The 18,551-nt window shown below is 40.0% G+C and overlaps 1 protein-coding gene across 6 annotated transcripts; it reads right to left on the reverse strand.

Annotated features, from left to right (window-relative positions):
- Positions 1-1,666: 1,666 nt before the first annotated feature.
- On the reverse strand, positions 1,667-17,644 carry LOC102430102 (adhesion G protein-coupled receptor F4-like). Of its 6 annotated transcripts, XM_014450507.2 has the most exons (9): positions 17,542-17,644; positions 16,370-16,424; positions 12,888-13,039; positions 11,287-11,538; positions 9,091-10,470; positions 6,755-6,796; positions 6,270-6,329; positions 5,219-5,275; positions 2,305-2,442 (listed from the first exon to the last, which is right to left on the reverse strand). In XM_014450507.2, the coding sequence occupies exons 1-8, from the start codon at positions 17,626-17,628 to the stop codon at positions 5,228-5,230; spliced, it is 2,076 nt and encodes a 691-aa protein (XP_014305993.1). In that variant the 5' UTR covers positions 17,629-17,644; the 3' UTR covers positions 2,305-2,442; positions 5,219-5,227. The 6 variants fall into 6 exon arrangements, with proteins under 6 accessions (XP_023604803.1, XP_014305993.1, XP_006108564.1 ...); XM_006108502.3 differs by having other exon boundaries at positions 2,308-5,275; XM_023749036.1 differs by lacking the exon at positions 6,755-6,796 and having other exon boundaries at positions 2,308-5,275.
- Positions 17,645-18,551: the final 907 nt, after the last annotated feature.

The raw sequence follows: 18,551 nt of genomic DNA on the forward strand, positions 1-18,551 counted from the left end.
CATATGTAAACTTTAGGCAATAAATAATTTTTTAAAAAATGTCATCTTTTTTTAAAAAAAAAAATCTGTGGGCATATGTATTAATGTGTAATGGCTGCCATAACAAAACATCACAGACTTGGTGGCTTAAACAACAGAAGTTTATTCTCACTACTCTGGAGGCTGGAAGTCTGAGATCAAGGTGTCACAGGGATGGTCTCTTCTGAAGCCCCTCTCCTGGGTTGACAGAGGGCTGTTTCTCCCTCTGTCTCACTGAAGGATCTTAAATCTTACCAGACAGCCTCTCAGAGGAAGTTGTGGGAAAGGGGCAGGACATGAGTTTTTTTCTCCGTTGCCTCATTTAGCGGTGCCACTCCTTGACTGTTTCCCAAGGATCCTACATCTCTTTGGAAACCAATTCTCCACTCCCTGAGCAGATTGTTACCTCTTGGAGAGCTGGTTTGGGAAACCAAACACCAAATAAAAGCCACCCCTTCTGTTTGTAATGCAAACTTTCATCCACACCTCTTAATGGAATGAATTGGATGTGGGAGGGTGGAAAGAGATGATAAATATCACCTGGCCATATAATGCAGGTGAAAAATGGATTTCTCAGTGCGAGTACAACCACTGAGTCACTGAGTTGTATCCAAGATGAGAATTACCAAGAGGAAAGATTCCTAGAAGAAAATTTATCTTTAAGCTGAGTTCCTAAGGGCTAAAATATTTCTGCTTAAGGTTCATGCCTGGCATGTTATATCTATAATCCAATTGATCCCATAAATTCTATGTTGATGTTATTTTTTTGCCAATTTTGCATCACCTGGTAATTTTTGGAAATGTCTATGTCCTGATATTGCAGAAGTGATTAAATGTAACACCATATTCTCCTTAATATGCACTGAAAAGATGAGGAGCTTAGGAAAATGTGAAAAAAGAATGGGGACTAAATGTAATCAATTTAAGGGAATTATTAATTTAACCTTATTATAGTACCAAATAGATCTACTGAACTAAAGGCAATAATTTGGCTTGGAATTGCATGATGCTTTGGAATTGCTAGATCTTTGGATTGAAAGAAATAAAAATTGTTTTATAGTCAGGAAGAAAATGTGGGTCAATAAATTAATGCTCGGGAAATTTTATAAATCTGGAAATTAGATTGATTTCTCTCACTATGAACAATTTATTTTAATTTTATGAAAGGAGCATAATTTTTAATTGACTGGAACATTTTATCACTTGAATAATTACTATTTGAAACCAATCCCTGTCTTGTTTCTCAACTATCAGTACTAACAGTTTTGAAAGTAGCCCTGCAAAGAGATACATACTTGTTTTGTGTGTGTTTTGTGAAAAGGGATGACTAAATGGCTTTTGTGACTTCTGTTTGATCAAAGTGCTCTACCCACACCGGCATGGATATTTTCAGCCCCACTGAATGGTGTGCTGTTTAATATCAAACTGGTGATAGAAATTTCACTGAGCATCTTTGAAAGACAGTAGTGCTGTTTGCCAAATATTTCCAGGTTCTCACTTTAGCAGTACACAGTAGGACTGCATTCCTGGACCTCCTGTGGTCTGGTCAATGAATTCAGGTAGATTGATAACAGGGTTGATACCCAAGAATGTCGTGGTAGCAAAGGGGATGTCCACCTTGAATGAACTCACACATGAGCATCTTGTGAAAGGTAAATCTTTCCATTTTTATTTCTAAAATAATAACCAGACTCTTTTATGTACAGTGGTTTAAACAGACACACACACAAACACAATAATAATAATAATACCTAAAATAATATTTTTCTTGTTTCACAAATGATAAAACTAATGTTCTAAGAACTGAATTAATTTTACTCAAGGTCTAAAATAGACTACAATAATGAACAAGTTAAAAAGTCCTCTTATTTTTCTTCTGTTCCCTATCTTTAAGAAACCTGCATGATTTAATTTTCTCCAAAGTAGATTCAATGTTTCTCTTGCCACCTCACGTCCCACTCCCCCCTCAACCCTATCCCTGAAACCAGATCTAACCCGGTCCCTCAACATGTGCAGGATCTATTCAGAGCGGTGGATGGCTGAGCCCAGGGAGGCAGAGAGTAAGCCTCAGGAACAAAAGTTGATCAAGTCCTGCAGGGCCTCGATAGTCCCAGGCTTTTCCAGAGTTTATAAAACAGCTTGCATATTGAGTCTTAATCTTGCCAAGGTTGGCCAAGAAGCCAGACTCTTTCAGGTCAATGGTAGGTCAAAAGGTTGGTCAGTATAGTTTCCTTAAAGCCCAGTCACCAAATGTTAGCCGCAATGTTTCCTCAGCAAACATTAACACGCTGAGATTTTAGGTGTTGCTCCAGGCAAGAAGAGAAGTCTCCCAAGGAAGCCGACCTGTCTCATCTCATGCCAGCCCTTCTCCTGAAACTCAGCTCTCAGTCCAGGGCAGGGAGCATCCGTGAGAAATGGGGAAGCCTAGGCAAAACGGTGGAAGCTCTAGTTAACAGAAAGAATATGGCTGGTGTCTATTAATCACTTAATTTGAACCAGGCATGACTCTACCAGTTTTTAACATATTAACTCACTGACTCCAGAAACCATCCTGGGCTATGCGTGTACTATCACTAGACTTATTTTACAGAGGAGTGGATGGAGGCACAGGGGTATTCTGCAATTCCTCTGAGCTCACATAGTAGACAGGTTAGCCTCCCAGCTTTACTGGTCTGTGCCTTAGGCATTATCCATCCTTCTCCCTCAACCTTAAACTCAGCGCTCAGTGCCTACTCGCCCTTCTCTATTACCTAAGCTTGGTCTCTGAAATAACTCTGCAGCTCTGAACTTACAACTTTACATAGAAAACATCATTGCTTCTCTCCAGGTTATTTGTTCAATGTCTCATTTCTCATGGTGGAATGAGGAGTTCTGTAATCTTTTAGGTGAATTTCAGGCATAAGCAAATATGTGGAAGAGATTTTAGAGGAACAGAACCTCGACCCTGAAATCACACTGGGTGAAACCTGCTGTGTTCAGGTCACATTAAAGAACTAACCTTTATATAAATGGCTGAGGGTTCCAAGTGGCTGTCGCCTCATCATAAAAATGCCATCCAATCACCTCCCAGAATGGGGCCCCCCAATTAGAATCTACACCTGAAGTAAACCCTGGTTTTCACACCTCTGCAGTCCACCCCTGACCCTGGGACCTCCTGTCCCAACCATGCTTCTAAGAGCTATCTCACCTGAGGTCACTGGGATCTGAGGAGCTGCCACTCATGTTCAGGGGGCTCAGTTCTCTGCAAGTTCACTTCTGACCTCCCTCCCCATTTCTTGCCACTGGAATTCTTCTCACCTTCTGAGAACACCATCAATCTTTTATTTTTTTATTCTGAATTAAGGACTGAAATATGACCTTTTCCCTGTGGTTTAGTCTTGTCCTGGACTGTGATTCTGCCTTGCGCTTATCATACACCCCATGTCACTGAGCTGTAACTCCACTCTAAACACCGTGGATGAGCCCCAATCTCTCATTTCTGCTGAAAGACCTCCCTCATGCTGCCAGCTCTCCATTCTGGACTTGGAAGGATCACTTAGTATGAATTTGCTATCCCTTGCCTCTAATGCTTGTTGGGCCCCAGCATGGTCTGCCATGGTGCCAGCGTTGTTCCTGAACCCTACTGATATCACATGCATCCAGATGTGAAAGCATAGTCCCAATTACAATTCATTAGGCCCTGGGCCATGAGAGGAGGATATGCCGAAAGAATGGAATCTTTAATTCATCCCCCACCTCATAGGTTCAAAAATAGATGTTGAAAAATTATGTGGATTTCTTTGGGGAGAATTGTTAGTGCATTTCTACTTCTTTCCTACACTTCCTCCTAATATGGGTCTAAGCCTTGTGCACATCCCAGTTCTACTAAGCAGTGTAGTTCCTGATCTTGGCTTCTACTTTTTTCCCCCAACTTTTACTACCACCATTAGCTGGGTGCAACCATGCTCCTCTTCTCTAGAATGGCTGGATATACGCTGCCCAGGAGGAAGGGCCTCCAGCTGAGACAGTCTAATGAACTCCCTAACAGCTCAAACTGGGACCTTAATAGAAAGGTCAACTTGAAAAGATCTTCTGAACTAAATCTCAGTGAATGGCTAATCAATACATGTGATAATAATATTCCACCATGGAGGAACCCTAGGGGCTAGAAAATGGGCAGAGGTGGGGAGAGTTAAACTTTGTGAAGTTCTACTAAATCCTCCCTCCTCCCTTTTAAAGTGCTCAGATAAAACCCAAATGTAAAGATGCTTAATTAAGAATAATATGCCAGTGTTTCCCTCTGATTTCCCAGCACCCACATATGCCAGTCAATGTGTGTAACAAAGCCCTTCTTACTCTCCCTCCCTCTCTCTGGACACCAGCACATCAGGTTTTTAGAAGCTGTAACAGAGGAAGTCCCTTTAGGGTTCTTTACTTCCCTAAGATTTGCCTTTTCTTTGCCTCATTGCTGAATATATGGGCCATGACTCAGAATGGAAAGGAATGTAAAAGAGGATGTGACTGTTGCCAGGTGATTCTTAAAAACAAAACCTGAGACCCATCAACATCCATGAAGAAAGGCCATGAACTCTCCAAGACGAAACCTTACCAAGACTGATCATTCCTGCCCACATTCCCCTATTACTGCTCAGGCTTTAGCCTGCCATTTTGTGACTTGTTCTTCCTTCATGGATGCCTAATATTTGTTTTCCCTTGTGTAGAAATGTCTCATAGGTTGGCTGTGAGTAGACAGCTAGTTTGATGCAACTCCACCCACGCCCCCTTAGGAATGATTCTGGCCCTAACTTCATTATGGAGAGACAGACTTGCTGCTTTGTGATTTTAATCAGTGAAGTCTTCCTTCTGGACAATCGGTCTATTGTAAGGGTCACCACTCACTGCCAAGATGGAATTAGGTGTGTGAGCGCTGTGGACAGCAAGGGTGTATCCTGTATCAGTGCAGGTGTGATGGCAGCATCCTCTCATTGAGGACAGAAACAAGTGTGATTTAACTTGGTTCTGTAGGTTTTAAAGAAGATGTGCATATTTTCATTTATGTGCTGGTCGGTCAAGATGTTTCTATTCTCTGAAGGGTGCGTCCATCTATTCCCTTCCCACCTCACTCCAGCATCACTGAGTAGGGAAGAGCATGCTCACAAGGGCACTGAGTGGTCTGTCACAACTTGCAGGTGAAGGTTCTCCTTGAGTTTTTAATACTCACATCTCATCTTCAACGATTCATTAATTTAGATCCATTGGTTGGGCTTAATGATGCATTCTAAATAGGAACAATAATAACAGTGATATCAATGAGTAATTGCATTTACACAAATGCACACATATTTATATGTATATGTATGTGTGTGCCTGCCTAGACAACATGTAAAAATGAAGACACGCAGAGAAGGACCTACATGACACAGTATTAAGTTACCATTTTTCACTGAATCTAACTTTGGAAGCTACATCATTATTTTTATGTTCCACCAAGAAAGAAAAAGAAATTGCCAATTAAACTAAAACATGCCTCTAATTATAATATACATTCCAATTTCAGAAATGTTAAAAGGTGAAGAGAATGTCTATCATAGAATTGGTGAAGTATGTTAAAAGTTATACTCAATACCAGCTAACTGTTAATGCTGGTTCCTAATGTGTCCAGAAACTTGTTTATTTGTTTGTTTTTAAGGAAGCAGTTCTTGTTGAGAAACTGTTAGTTGAACGAATGACTTCTTTCTAATTAATATAGCAATGGTAGCAATTGTAGTTGGTATCTTAAAAGACAGATAGCTTAGACAAAAGTCATCTTCAATATCTATAAGAACACAGACACGTCAATCCAAGGGAGTATGGTTTACTAAAAGAGTCCTGAGCAAGTAGAATGTTAATTTCCATGGTTTGCTGGGTGGCTTTGGGCAAGTCTCAAGTATTCTGAGCCTTGGTTTCCTTACCTATGAAATGAGTAAACTGACTTATTTCTCATTTCCACCCACTAGCATTTTATGAATTTATGATACTGGGTCCATGTTTTCCCAACTTAGTGGTCCAAATGTCAGGTTTAAATACATCCAATGTGGAAAACTGTCTTGAGTATATTCTGCTTCACTTAAGCTTTAGCAGGATACTGCAATATTTGTTGAGTGAAGAAATGAATGAATGAAGGTAGTCCTAATGATTTTCTTTGCTGAAAAATCATGAATACTGACCTTAATATTTTTCTCTGCAGGAGGACACTGACCCTCTAGTATTGAGACCAAAAGGGAGAGGCTTACCTCTGCTACTCTTGTTGGTCCCTTCAGTGAAGACATCTTCATCCTCAAAGCATCTCTTATCTGAAGAAGCAATGACAGTGAAGAAATGACAATATCCCCAATGCCTAGTTCATGTCCTGCAACTGGGAGACCAGTCACACTGGCAGAAGCAGCATCAGATGGCTTAGCACAGTGGTTGACAAATAATAATGCTTAGATAATTGTTAAGGTGTGGTGTAATGAGATTTACTATTAAGATTTAAATTGTAGGTATGGTTTTAATTGTTTTCATCAACTGTACTCACATAGAGCCTCCTGTTGACTTGATGATGTGCTGGGAATGAGAGAATAGAGTTCTCTCCTTTCCCACTCACAGCTGATGCCCTGAACCCCACCCCCTAACTCAACTCCCCTGAACCATGCTCTCTAAGGAAACCTGCTTCTTCCTTCTGCTTCCCTCAGCCACATGAAAATAATTTACAATGAGTGAAACAAATTCAAATTACCTTGTGATCCATAATGGTTCCAAACAGCAAGATGAAGAACCCCTGTGGCAAAATTCAACAGAAGTATGAGGGAAAGTTTTGCAGGCAACATATCAGCTGTTATGTTACTACCACTCTTTTAGATACCTTCTAGGACTGTTATCAGACATTCAAAGCTTCACTTACCACTGATTCAGAGAAAAATGCATTGATGTGTATTTTCTTGAGTGCACCTCAAAGAAAGAGGATCACCTTCATGTCTGTGCATGATGATGATTTTCATTTATTAAATGGCTATAGATGTAGGATAGAGTTTTCAACATTATTAAATCTGTTTACTTTCTTTCCAAATATTAAGTGAGCTGTTCTTACTCATGATGACAGTGATATATGACATGGGATCTTGCAACTCAAAGTCACAATAACAGAAGGTATCTTGAGGAGATGAAACTTGTATTCTAGACTATTTTCACACCAAATTATCTGGGCTGGTGGAAGAAGTTTCTGGATAAAAGAAAAACTACAGAAACCAATAAGGTCAGAGTCTCCTCAAGTTTAAACACTTGGTCACAATCATTGGGAGCCAATCTTTTTAAATGTTGGGAGTTGATGTCCAAGAAAAATCTGGATCTCGCCATGAGAGTGGAGGGAATCTGGGTTTTTCATGGTGAAGAAACACTGATCAGAAGACTGAAATTGTAAAATGTGAGTCACAAGTGTGTGTCTTAGTATTTTTCTTTCTATCATGAAAGGAGACAAATAAATGATCTGAACCAAACCACAGAACATTCTGAGGTTTAATTAAGTTGCAAAGTAAAAATAGGATGAGGTCATTAGTTACCAGAGTAACTGGTGGAAATCCTCTCTCCTCCAGACTTGGGGAGATATAATGTGAGTGTAAGAAATTTTGATTTCAAAAAACAAGCAAACAAACAAACAACACAACAAGAAAACAACACTTAAGTCAAAGGTTTCTCTTTAAAGTAATGCAAGGGAACGAGTGAAATAAATAGTCTCTATAGTTATTAAAGACTTATGAGTAAGATATATAATTCATCTGAGTTGGCATGTCTTTAAAGCTTGCTTTATATATTAAATGCCAAATTTCTAAATATAGTAGCGATGACATGTTAATAGGAACACTTTGCTGCTTTATTATGCAGTTATTATTTAAATACTAGTCAATTTTTTTTCTTTTTGCTTAAAACAAGCAGATAATAAATATGTTAGGCCTTGAGGGTATACAGTCTCTGTTACCACTACCTCAGCTTTGCCATTGTAGCTCCAAAACAGCCATGGGCGAAATGTAAATGATTGAGTATGGCTGTGTTCCAATAACACTATTTACAACAGGAAACAGGCCATAGTTTGCCAACCCCTGATTAAAAACATAATTAAGAATATAAACCTGCCAGATTTTCTGTTACCCATAAGTATGGAAAGCAGCCTGGCTAATGACAGTTTCCCACATGTGTAAGCTTAGCAGCCAAAATGAAGTAAAGCAGCTCTTAGAGGGATCATCGTGCCAATCAAGTATGTTAAGGAATAAAAGACAGTAGAGATCATATTAGATCCATCTTTTTATCTTACAGGTGGAACGTTGAGAGAAGTGACTTTCCTAGGATCAGGTCACACGTGGCAGGATTTCGTTCTATGAATGGCAACCTACAATTACATACAGGGGATAGAGGCATGGGAACCCCTGACTGGTTAACACGCACAGAGAATGGCACAATCATGGAAAATGATTCATTTCACTGAGTTCTCAAAATACTTGAGAAAGGATAAAAATTGTGCTTGTTTGGAGGCATGACACGTGAGTGTAGCCTCACACACATCCCTGACCTACTAGTCCTCCATAAGTGCAGGTCAACTTCTTCTGTCACGGAAACTTTAGGAGGGATCCAGGTGGATCAGTGAGGAAAGAAGGAAGTAAATTTTCACCCAACCAGCTTGATCAGTTCAATGCAACATGATAATCAACAGGGTGAGAGATGCCACAACTAAATGTCTCACAGTGGTTCTCAACCTTCTGGCCCTTTAAATACAGTTCCTCATGTTGTGACCCAACCGTAAAATTATTTTCGTTGCTACTTCATAACTGTAATGTTGCTACTGTTATCAATCGTAATGTAAATATCTGATATGCAGGATGGTTTTAGGCGACCCCTGTGAAAGGGTCGTTTGACTGCCAAAGGGGTCCCACAGGTTGAGAACCGCTGCTCTAAGATATTTTGTGTTCTATATTTTTAAATCATAGCCTTTTTTTGGATAACAAATTATAAAATAATATTTTATAAGTGAACTATTAATTGATAACATTAATTAATAAAGTAAGTCTCCCTCTTGGAACTTACCTGGAAAGCGTTGAGCAGGGCAAAGATTATGTGGAATATCAAGGAATTGCCTTTGATGAGAGTGGCTACTCCAAAACCCCAGGTCAGTCCCAGCAGTGGGGTGAGGATGGCAACGTTTTTACTGATCCTCCTAATTATGGCCACATCTTGAGACTTGGAACTGCCGATAAAGGGCCTCTGAGTGTTGACCGCAACAACCAAAACCACAAGAAGATTCACAGCCACGATGACCAAGGCTGGGATGGCGAATGCTAAAAGGGCTTTGGTGTTGTCCCAGTTAAGCCAACAGGCATCGTGTCTCATGTAGCCTTTCTCTGGCATTGTGATAGCAACGGTGGTGCCGGCGATGATCAATGGGAACCCATAGCCAATGACAAAGCCGATGGCCATCATGCGGGACTTCATCATCCTATGAAAAACGACCAATATTCCATAGATGATGAGCAGGGCTTTGAAGAGCATCCAGAAAAACAGAGAGAGGTAGAAAAAGTGGCTAAAAAATGTCATTGCAATACACCAGTTGTGGTCCTGGGCCTTTTTGCTAAAGTTGGAGGATATGATGAACCACACATTAGCAGTCAGGAGCGACACGGCTATGTTCACGATGCACACGTGGCGCATGTATGATATCTCTGTCACAACAACCCGGGACCACACCGTAGCTTCAATGAGCAGGCAAAGAACCAAGCTAAGGATGGAGACACTGAGCCCAATGCAGGTGATGTAGTCCAGGATTTTGTCATCTATAGATATGGGGGACATTAGAATGGAAAAAGACATCACTGCATTGGTGTAGTTACACCGGCATTTCACTCTGTTCTTGACATCCAACGTTTTCTCACACGCCTTCTCATCCCATCTCCTTTTCCTGGAATGCCAGCCAACACACTGAGCCCTGGCACTCCGGGATTTATTGATCTTCTCAAACGTGAGGAAGATTTGCTGTAATCGGTCTGGTAAAATCACCGAAAGAACCAGACCATTTACCGGCCTGGGAAGACTCGCATTTGGCAAGTGGTCTTCTTTCAGCACAGCCCCCAAGGTGGGAAACGCTATGGTGATGGCTTGGGAGGCATTTGCTGGCAGCTTCCACAGCTCGTGCTGGGGAATTTCTATCATTCCTAAGATCCCCTCTGCTGTATTGTTCGTGTTCCCGGAGAATCTGAAACTTTCCTCCGAGGTGTTGTGGCTGATGTGAAACCCTTTCGTCTGAATGAAGGGCTCATCCACAATGTTCTCAGATGCATTGCGGAGGTGGAGTTGCCGGGCGAAGGAATTCACCGACTGCAGCAAATCTGAGCTGGCGTTCCTGTCAGGAATGAAAGCCCAGTTTGAAATGGCTGCTGTGTCGAGGATGTGGTTGGCCACTTCGCTGTAGCTCTGCAATGGAGAAAAGTGGATATGATCAAAAAAGGATTCACACAGTATTTTACAAAGTCGGTTTCTAAAATCTGAAATTTTGGAGGCAAATGATCTGATCTTATTTGGCATATTTCTCTGGAAATTTCCTGTTTATTGAATCTCATGCTGATAAGCCTGCAGGGAAGACAAGTAAATGAATGTTAAAAATAAAATGTATCACAGATAAAGTTTATCTGCTTTTTTATGTGCCTAGGGCAGCATTTCCCAAACGGCAGACTCTATAACCCGTTTCCAATATGATAGTAATGATTGTTTAATGCAGGAGATTGGGGATAGAGTCTATAATAATTTAAGTTTGGGAAATACCATATTCCTATCTCCCTCACTCTTATAAAGGGTGCCAAAGTTCATTCACACATTAAAAGGTCTAAAGAAGGAAACCTGCTTAACTTGAATTCAGAGTCCCTACACCTGCTGCATCTCCCTGTTAGAAATGGAAGCCCCGTTAACATTTCTCAGAACAATTATGTTCTCCAGAATAAAACGTTGGAAACGCTGGAGTAGACACGATCTTGCTCACTGCCATCACTATGTAATATTTTTTCTGCAAATATGAATCCTATACCACAAACATATGTAAAAAATGTTCTAACGTTTTGACAACTTCCATAAACCCGAATGAATCCATGTGAGACACGGAAGTGAAATTGCTGTTATTGTTATATTTGCTGTGGTGGTGATAGTTTTTCCCCTGTAAAATATATTTTGTAACTGTTATGAAAGGGCAAGCTTTGGGGGGGAGATAATGGTCGGTTTCTAACAAAGAACACTCACCTTCATTTTCTCTAGGGTAACATTATCAGACAAGTCTGTAGAGATGTTTTTTAGCAACTCCACAATAAAAGCGATATTTCCAGACGTGGCTTCTGAGGATTTCACCGCATCGATGATGCAGGCGTAGTCCCGCGGGCAGCTCCTGCGGATTCCCTGCGCCACGCTCTCCATGGGCTCCGGAGCGCGAAAGTCAAGAATGCGCAGAGGTATGGAGGGTGCTGCCACCGAAAGGCGTGATGCACTGTTTAAGTCCTGTGTTGTTGTTTTTTAAAAAAAATGATGTTTTAGTAAAAATGAATAAACACCTAACACGCATCAAACTAAATGAGATAAAGGCACAAAGGGTCAACATGAAGAAAATAGATGAGATGCTGAGAGTTACAGAGAGGTTAAGGTGGGGTCTCACACAGGCAGGGGATTGTATCAAAGTCCCCACAGATATCTCTTTTCCTATTGGAATTTGCTTTTGAGGACCAAGACTTTAACTCAGGACTGAAACAGTTTTCTCCAGAGATGTGGAGAAATTCTAGAAAACATTGGTCCAGTAATTATTATGTTTTTAAGAGGTGCCACATTAAGAGGAATTTTGAGGATAGTGTTGGAGATTGGCCAGTCAAACACGGAACACAGTGGAATTGCAGTTTCAAAAAGCTGAGTTCACTCATTAGAATAAATTATTTGCTTATTTTCTCGTATGTTTCCCCAGAGTCTCCCAGAATGTGACTTTGGATAAGCCAAAGCAATAATATACTTCATTTAATTCCCTTTGGAATGCCACTAGGGTTGCAGGACCTCTACCTATGCTAAGTGGCAGAGCCTCCATGGCCCTTACAGAGTCACTGTTGAAGTTTTACAAAAGGCAGAGATCCATGTGCTTCTATGGGATTAGAGAGAAGGTAGGTGTACATGGTGCTTAAGTGAAAGAACGTAAAACAGGATATTTTCATTCTAACTCAGATTTTTTTTTTGTTTTCACTGCATTGTTATTCCCTTTGGGTCACTCATTTCTCCTTTCTTTTGGTCAAGTGATTGAAAGTATTAGAAAAAATTGAAAATGAATTTGTTTCTAGACACATTTAGTTGATTAATTAGGTAGCCCAGAGACAAGCAAATCCACCTTTAGAGCTAAAACTTTACCCGGACTAGCATGGCTCAGTGGTTGAGTATCGACCTATAAACTAGGAGGTCAGGTTTTGATTCCGGGTCAGGTCACAACCTGAGGGGGAGGGTCATGCAGGAGGCAGCCAATCAATGATTCTCTTTCCTCATTGATGTTTCTATCTCTCTCCCCCTTTCCTTTCCTCTCTGAAATCAATAAAAATATTTAAAAAATAGAGCTAAAACTTTATCCTCCAAGCATTTACTATTACATAAATGAGTTTCAGATCTGTTTTTAAGAAAAGATTCTGAAAGGGAGAGACAGTGGGGAGTGAGGAGAGAACATGAGTTTGGGTAAGGAAGAAGAAGAGACAAATTTAACCTGTTCTATAGATTTTCCTAAGTCCAAACCTGAGAATTATGCTCAATAAAACATGTTAAAAATGCTTCTACCACCTCCTGAGGGATTGGCTCCTGTTGCCAATAGTATGCAAATGCATCACCTGGAAGAGCTTTCTCACAGAAAGGCTTGTACATGTTTCAGTTGATTTTTGCCACATGTTTTGATTACATGTAAATCCTATTTCTCCACGAAAGGGGTGAGCACAGGGCTGGCTGCAGTTGGATGAAGTGATGCAAGGACCATGACATTTCTCTGCAAAGGAAAAGAGAGAGAGAGAGGTCTGATTAGCAGTCCCACACTTCGATGGGGGCATCAAACTCATACTGGGGATTTTAAGTTCCTTCCAAAGGAGGTGATATTGACCTGGGTCCTCAGCAACAAGACAGACCTGCCAGGCAGGTTGTGAAGCTGATGTCTAGGCAGTGGGTGGAGAGGAGGAATCACAGGTCTTTCAGAAAAGCTAGCTCAGAGCATCTGAGGGGAGAGTGGCCAGAGATGAGGAGGGGGAGGGAAGCAGTGGTTAAGTCCTGAAGGACCTTGAATGCTGTGCTAACATGGGCATTACCAGAAAACAAGATTAAATTTGTTTTTGAAAAAAAAAATTAACAGTAGCATAGAGCAGGAATCTGCACACTTTTATGTAAAGGATCGTATAAATGTCAAATAAAACACAGGATGCTCACATAAATGTTAATTTTATTTTCAGACACAGTCGATTCTCATTATTTGCAGTAGTTATTTTCTATGAAGTCACTGCCATAAACACTGAATCAGCAAATACTGAGCCATTGTTCCTAGAGGAATACAAGGTGTCTAGGAGCTGCTGCTCACAAAATTTTCAACAGATCAGTATCAATCTATGTTTGTTTTATGTGTGTTTTAATTTAATGTCACCTTATATAATCAATAGTTGATTTATTGACATTGAACTCATGGACAATAGTGCTATAACTCATGATAGCATATAAACAAAGCTTATCGAAAACAGGTGTTTTCTCCAGAAGGTACATCACAGCTCGGTTAGGAACACTAGACAGCACTTCGCCCTATACTTGGGGGCCATATTAAACAGCAAGATCGCCAACAAAAAAGCAAAATACCTGGCACTGCATAGGCCACCCAAAGAACACTGTGTGTGGTAAGAGAGCTGGAACAAGAGGGCAGAGCACCACTTGTGCAACCTCAGCTGGGAACATGCCCCCAGCCTACTCATTTTTTTTTGCTGTTCTGTGAATGATGGAGAAAGGACTGTGAGTGTTGATTTTGAGATTGCAAATACCTTTCAAAAGAGTAGGGGAATTTGCCAATACACAATCTACAAATAATGAGGACTGACTGAAGATGTTCAGATAAACAATGAATAATGTTTTAGGGTATATATGGTCCACGCATTCTTATTCATTGCTTTTCTGAAATGTAAATTTAACCAGACATCCTATGTTTTTATTTGCTAAATATGATTATACTCACCACAGAGTAAATAGTTTCAACACTGTGGGCTATACAGTCTCTGTGACAACTACTCAACTCTGCCTTTGTAGCATGAAAGCAGTCAAAGGTAATATATAAATGAATGGGCATGGCTGGGTTCCAATAAAACTTTCTTTACAAAACCTGGTGGCAGGCTTATTTTGGCCCATGGGCAGAGTGAATTGACTTGAGGCAGAGAGCCCAGAAATGAAGCTGTTGAAGTATTCCTAGGAGAGTGGCAGGGAAATGGAAAGAAGTAAATGAGGCTGAGAGCTATTAAGGTGTTGACATCAATATGACGTGGTGATTTGGCTGTGAGATAAGAATACACCCACATTTATGTCTTGGATAGCTCTGTGGATGACTCCATTCACAGAGAAAGGAAGCAAGTGGGTTTACCCAGTGTATCAATTTGGCAGTTATTTAAACTGAGTGCCTCTCAGTTTATATAATTTGGAGATGATACCATGGTGTTGTTACAAACATTAAATGAGAGACAGCATCTTGTGCAGCACTTCGTCTATAAATGCTCAATAAAGTATCTCAAATTTTCTCCTCTTTCCTTTTTCAATTCCATATCTAAGTAGAGATTTATCTCCCACCAAAAATATACTTGGTCATGAATGTGCAGAATCCAGTTTATTCCTGTTATTTGGGTGAGAACCACATGATTTCACTATTTTGTGACTAATAATTACTTACATAGTTTGTCTTTCACTTCTCAAGAGTGACCAGTCTCACCAATACAATATCTATCTGACATCACTTCAACATACCTCTCAGCACCAAAGCATTACGTACATTGAAGCAATACAAAAATATCTTTGGATGAAGACATGAATGAATAATGTCCTTTCCCCTCTTCTGCCTCTTGTTAGCTTGTTCGTTCAAATGGATTTTCCTTGTGGGTTTTTAAATGAACACTTATCTACTATTCTAGAATCTGTGAATATTTGCCAACTTTATTCATTGACTATGCCATGGATAATGGTATAATTGTAAGAAAATCTATCACTATTGGTAAACATTGAGAACTTATTAGATATTTTTTATATATTTTTTTCTGTTTGTATAGATGAGATCATTTGTTTACTTATTTGTCCATCATGTTTATAAGCATCTATTATTTATGTAGCCACTTTGGAAAATCTAGAAAAGTAAACATCAACCACATTTCCCAGGCTCTAGGGTACTACTACTGGGTCACACTAATGGTGAAGGCCATATTTTCCAGGCTCTTGTCTCTATTGTTCAGGCAGCACTCCCAGCACCACCACCACCCCGTGATCATTCTCACTCAATTTGCATCTAGTTTTCAGGGGATGGTCAACATGTCCTTATAAACTAGGCTGTAAGCTACAGTTACATTGAAGCATGTTCCATATTCTTCCACCCCAGCTTTGCACTCTTTCCTCCCTCACCACTGTTGTCCATTCCTGAGATGTTTCTTGAAAATTTCATCAAGTATGTGTGGCCAGTGCTCACTGCTTCCAGGACTCCAATGACACTTTTACCATTTGCAACAGCATGGATGGAACTGGAAAGCATTATGTTAAGCGAAATAAGCCAGTTGGAGAAAGATAAGTATCACATGATCTCACTCATATGTGGGATATAATGATCAACATAATTTGATGAACAAGAATAGATCCAGAGACACATGGTGGGGGGCGGGGAAGGTTAGAGAGCAACCAAAGGACTTGTATGCATGCATATTAGCATAACCAATGGACACAGACACTGTGGGGGGGGGCGTTGACTTGCCTGGGGTGGGAATGGCTGGGGAGGGGTGAATTGGGGGAAAAGAAGACATATGTAAAACTTTAGACAATAAAAAAAATAAAATAAAAAAGAACAGGAGGGAAGAGGACAGAGGAAAGAACCCATGAATTCAAAAGTAGATATTACCTAATCTGAACAATATAGAGAAAATAGACTTTAAAAAAAGAAGAATGAACAAAACCTCTGGGAATTGTGGGACTATGACAAAAGATCTGATAGTCATCATTCATGTCATTGGAGTCCTGGAGATTTTTATATTTTATTGGAAGACTTGTGGTCTGGGGACATGCTTGTCATGTCTTCAAATGGAAGAAGACTGTAGCCACATACCTTGTATCCTTCCAGTCTTGGGTTTCTCTTCAAGATGTTGATGTTTATCTCCATCCTGTAAAACACAAATTCCCAAAGGTCCTCTTTACTGTGGAATTCTCCTCTCTCATCTCAACTTAGAGGCTCCATGTGGATGTGAAGAGAAAATGTGTTCAGGACTAGGAAGAAAAATGCAGCGGGTTCATGTGCTGATACCGCAAGAACTTGCTGAAGGAAACATGGATGTGAGCATGGACAGAGAATACACTGCCCTCCAAGAAGGACTAGAACCTTGTTGCTGGTCACCTGGGCTCTGAAGGTCAGGTTAGTGGATTGCGTCCATCTTTTGGAAAGTCTAAGTATTCAGAGAGACCACGCAGAGGACAAACAATTTCAGCATTAAGCTGTTCCCTGCCTATCTTAACTGTAACTGTGAAATGCAGCTTATGTACTCCAGCATATATTGAGAAAAAGAGAAATGAACGGATACTAGAAGTAAGCATTTGGTTGTAATAATGGAATCACAAATTCTTTTATAGCTATAAAGAACTATCAAGTTTATCTAAAAGAAATAAACATACCATTCATGTTATAGATAAGTAAATTAAAACTCAGAAAAGTGAAGCAACTTGTGTAACTAACAAGAATCAAACAAAGTTAAGGTCTGAATCTAAATCTGTCAACTACCTAACTGCCAGGATAGTGAGTCATGTCCTAACTAATGATGCTTTGGTCAATGACAGACCATGTGTACGACTGTGATACATCATGTAGCCTAGGAGTGTAATACACTATACCATGTAGGTGTGTAATTGCACTGTATGGTGTTCATACAATGACCTAAATCACCTAATGATGCATTTCTCAGAACATATCCCCGTCATTAAGAAGCTCATGACTGTACTTCCTCCTTTCAATCGCTGCCTCTCTATAGTCTCTGTGGTTTCAAAGTGATTTTTCTACTATGTTGTTGTACCCTGTTGCACCTTGCAACTATACTGTTGCAAGTCCCAGCCACCTCTCAAATTTTCTTTCTTCCTATATCTAGAAAACTACTATCCGCAAGAGTAAAATGGCAGTCATTTGAAAATATCTTTAACATGACATGTTATTCATCATAAAACTAGCCATCTAGACAAACTGCCAGTTTTCTCATGGGGATTTTGGATCTATAGTGAGAACATTCTACTTACTTTTATGTGGATCTTGGCTCTATACTGAGAACATTCTGTGGTCAGAAATAACATTAAACAGCAAATCATGGTTGACTGAGACTTCATTTTCACACATTGGGATCTTCACCTGCAATAGAGAAAGAAGGTGCAGCTGGCTGTAGGTGATGATGCCACACAACTAGCATAATACTTCACAGAAAAACCAACCACTGAGTGACTCTATTGGGTACTTTGAGATATGTATACCAAACAACCTACCTCAGGAAAAAACAGACTGTCTATTAACTATTGACTTGTCTACAAACAGTGGCAAGAATGATGGAAGTACCAGGAAAAATATATGTTCACCAAAGCAGCATTTCTTATTTAATCCACAACTTTCTTTAATAATAAAATGTTCAAGAACTTTTACTTGCTAATCACTGTTCTAAGCACTTTCGCTGCAATAAACTCATGTAATCATGTGGTACAAGATATTATTACTGGTTTCATGTTATCAATGGAGAAACTAAGGCACAATGACTTGAGCAACTATGAGCCGAAGTCACTCAGATGAAAGATGGTGGAGCCAAGAGTTCAAGCAGGTGGTTTGGGTGGAGAAGAATTGCTAATCTCTTTATTCTTAAAGGGTGTTCAGTGGGGAACAAAGAAAAGTCAAACCAATGGTGGGAAGAGAGATTATCTATATATTATACCTAGTGAACAAGGTTTGGCAGACACCTAGCCTTCAGGAAAGAAAAGTCCCTTTATGGTCAAATGGACATGAACTTACTTTGATCTCTCTAGGCTCCAAAGGCAATCTGTGGCCAGGCAGCAGATGAAATCACTGATCTACAGTCAAACTTTTCTTGGGTGGAGTCAAAACTGAGATGGGTTTTCATGACTCTAGTGAGCCTTCAAGTGAGATGATGAGACATGGTCACTTATAGGGAAGTTTCCAAATTGTCTTTGAGTTTAAAATCATCTTTGAGTTTCTAACCATTGAACAGGGGAAAGTATTTTGATTTATACCAATGTCTTGTAGAGCC

Source organism: Myotis lucifugus, unplaced genomic scaffold, assembly GCF_000147115.1.
Source record: "Myotis lucifugus unplaced genomic scaffold, Myoluc2.0 scaffold_2511, whole genome shotgun sequence".
NCBI classification, from domain to species: Eukaryota; Metazoa; Chordata; class Mammalia; order Chiroptera; family Vespertilionidae; genus Myotis; species Myotis lucifugus.

Excerpts from the sequence above, each read along its gene's own strand:
- LOC102430102 (XM_014450507.2), bottom strand. The coding sequence starts at position 17,628 with ATGAAGTCTCAGTCAACCATGATTTGCTGTTTAATGTTATTTCTGACC. Across the intron at positions 10,471-11,286 it reads TTACCCTAGAGAAAATGAAG|AGCTACAGCGAAGTGGCCAA; the intron begins GTGAGTGTTCTT and ends TCTCCATTGCAG. Across the intron at positions 6,330-6,754 it reads GAACCATTATGGATCACAAG|ATAAGAGATGCTTTGAGGAT; the intron begins GTAATTTGAATT and ends TTGCTTCTTCAG.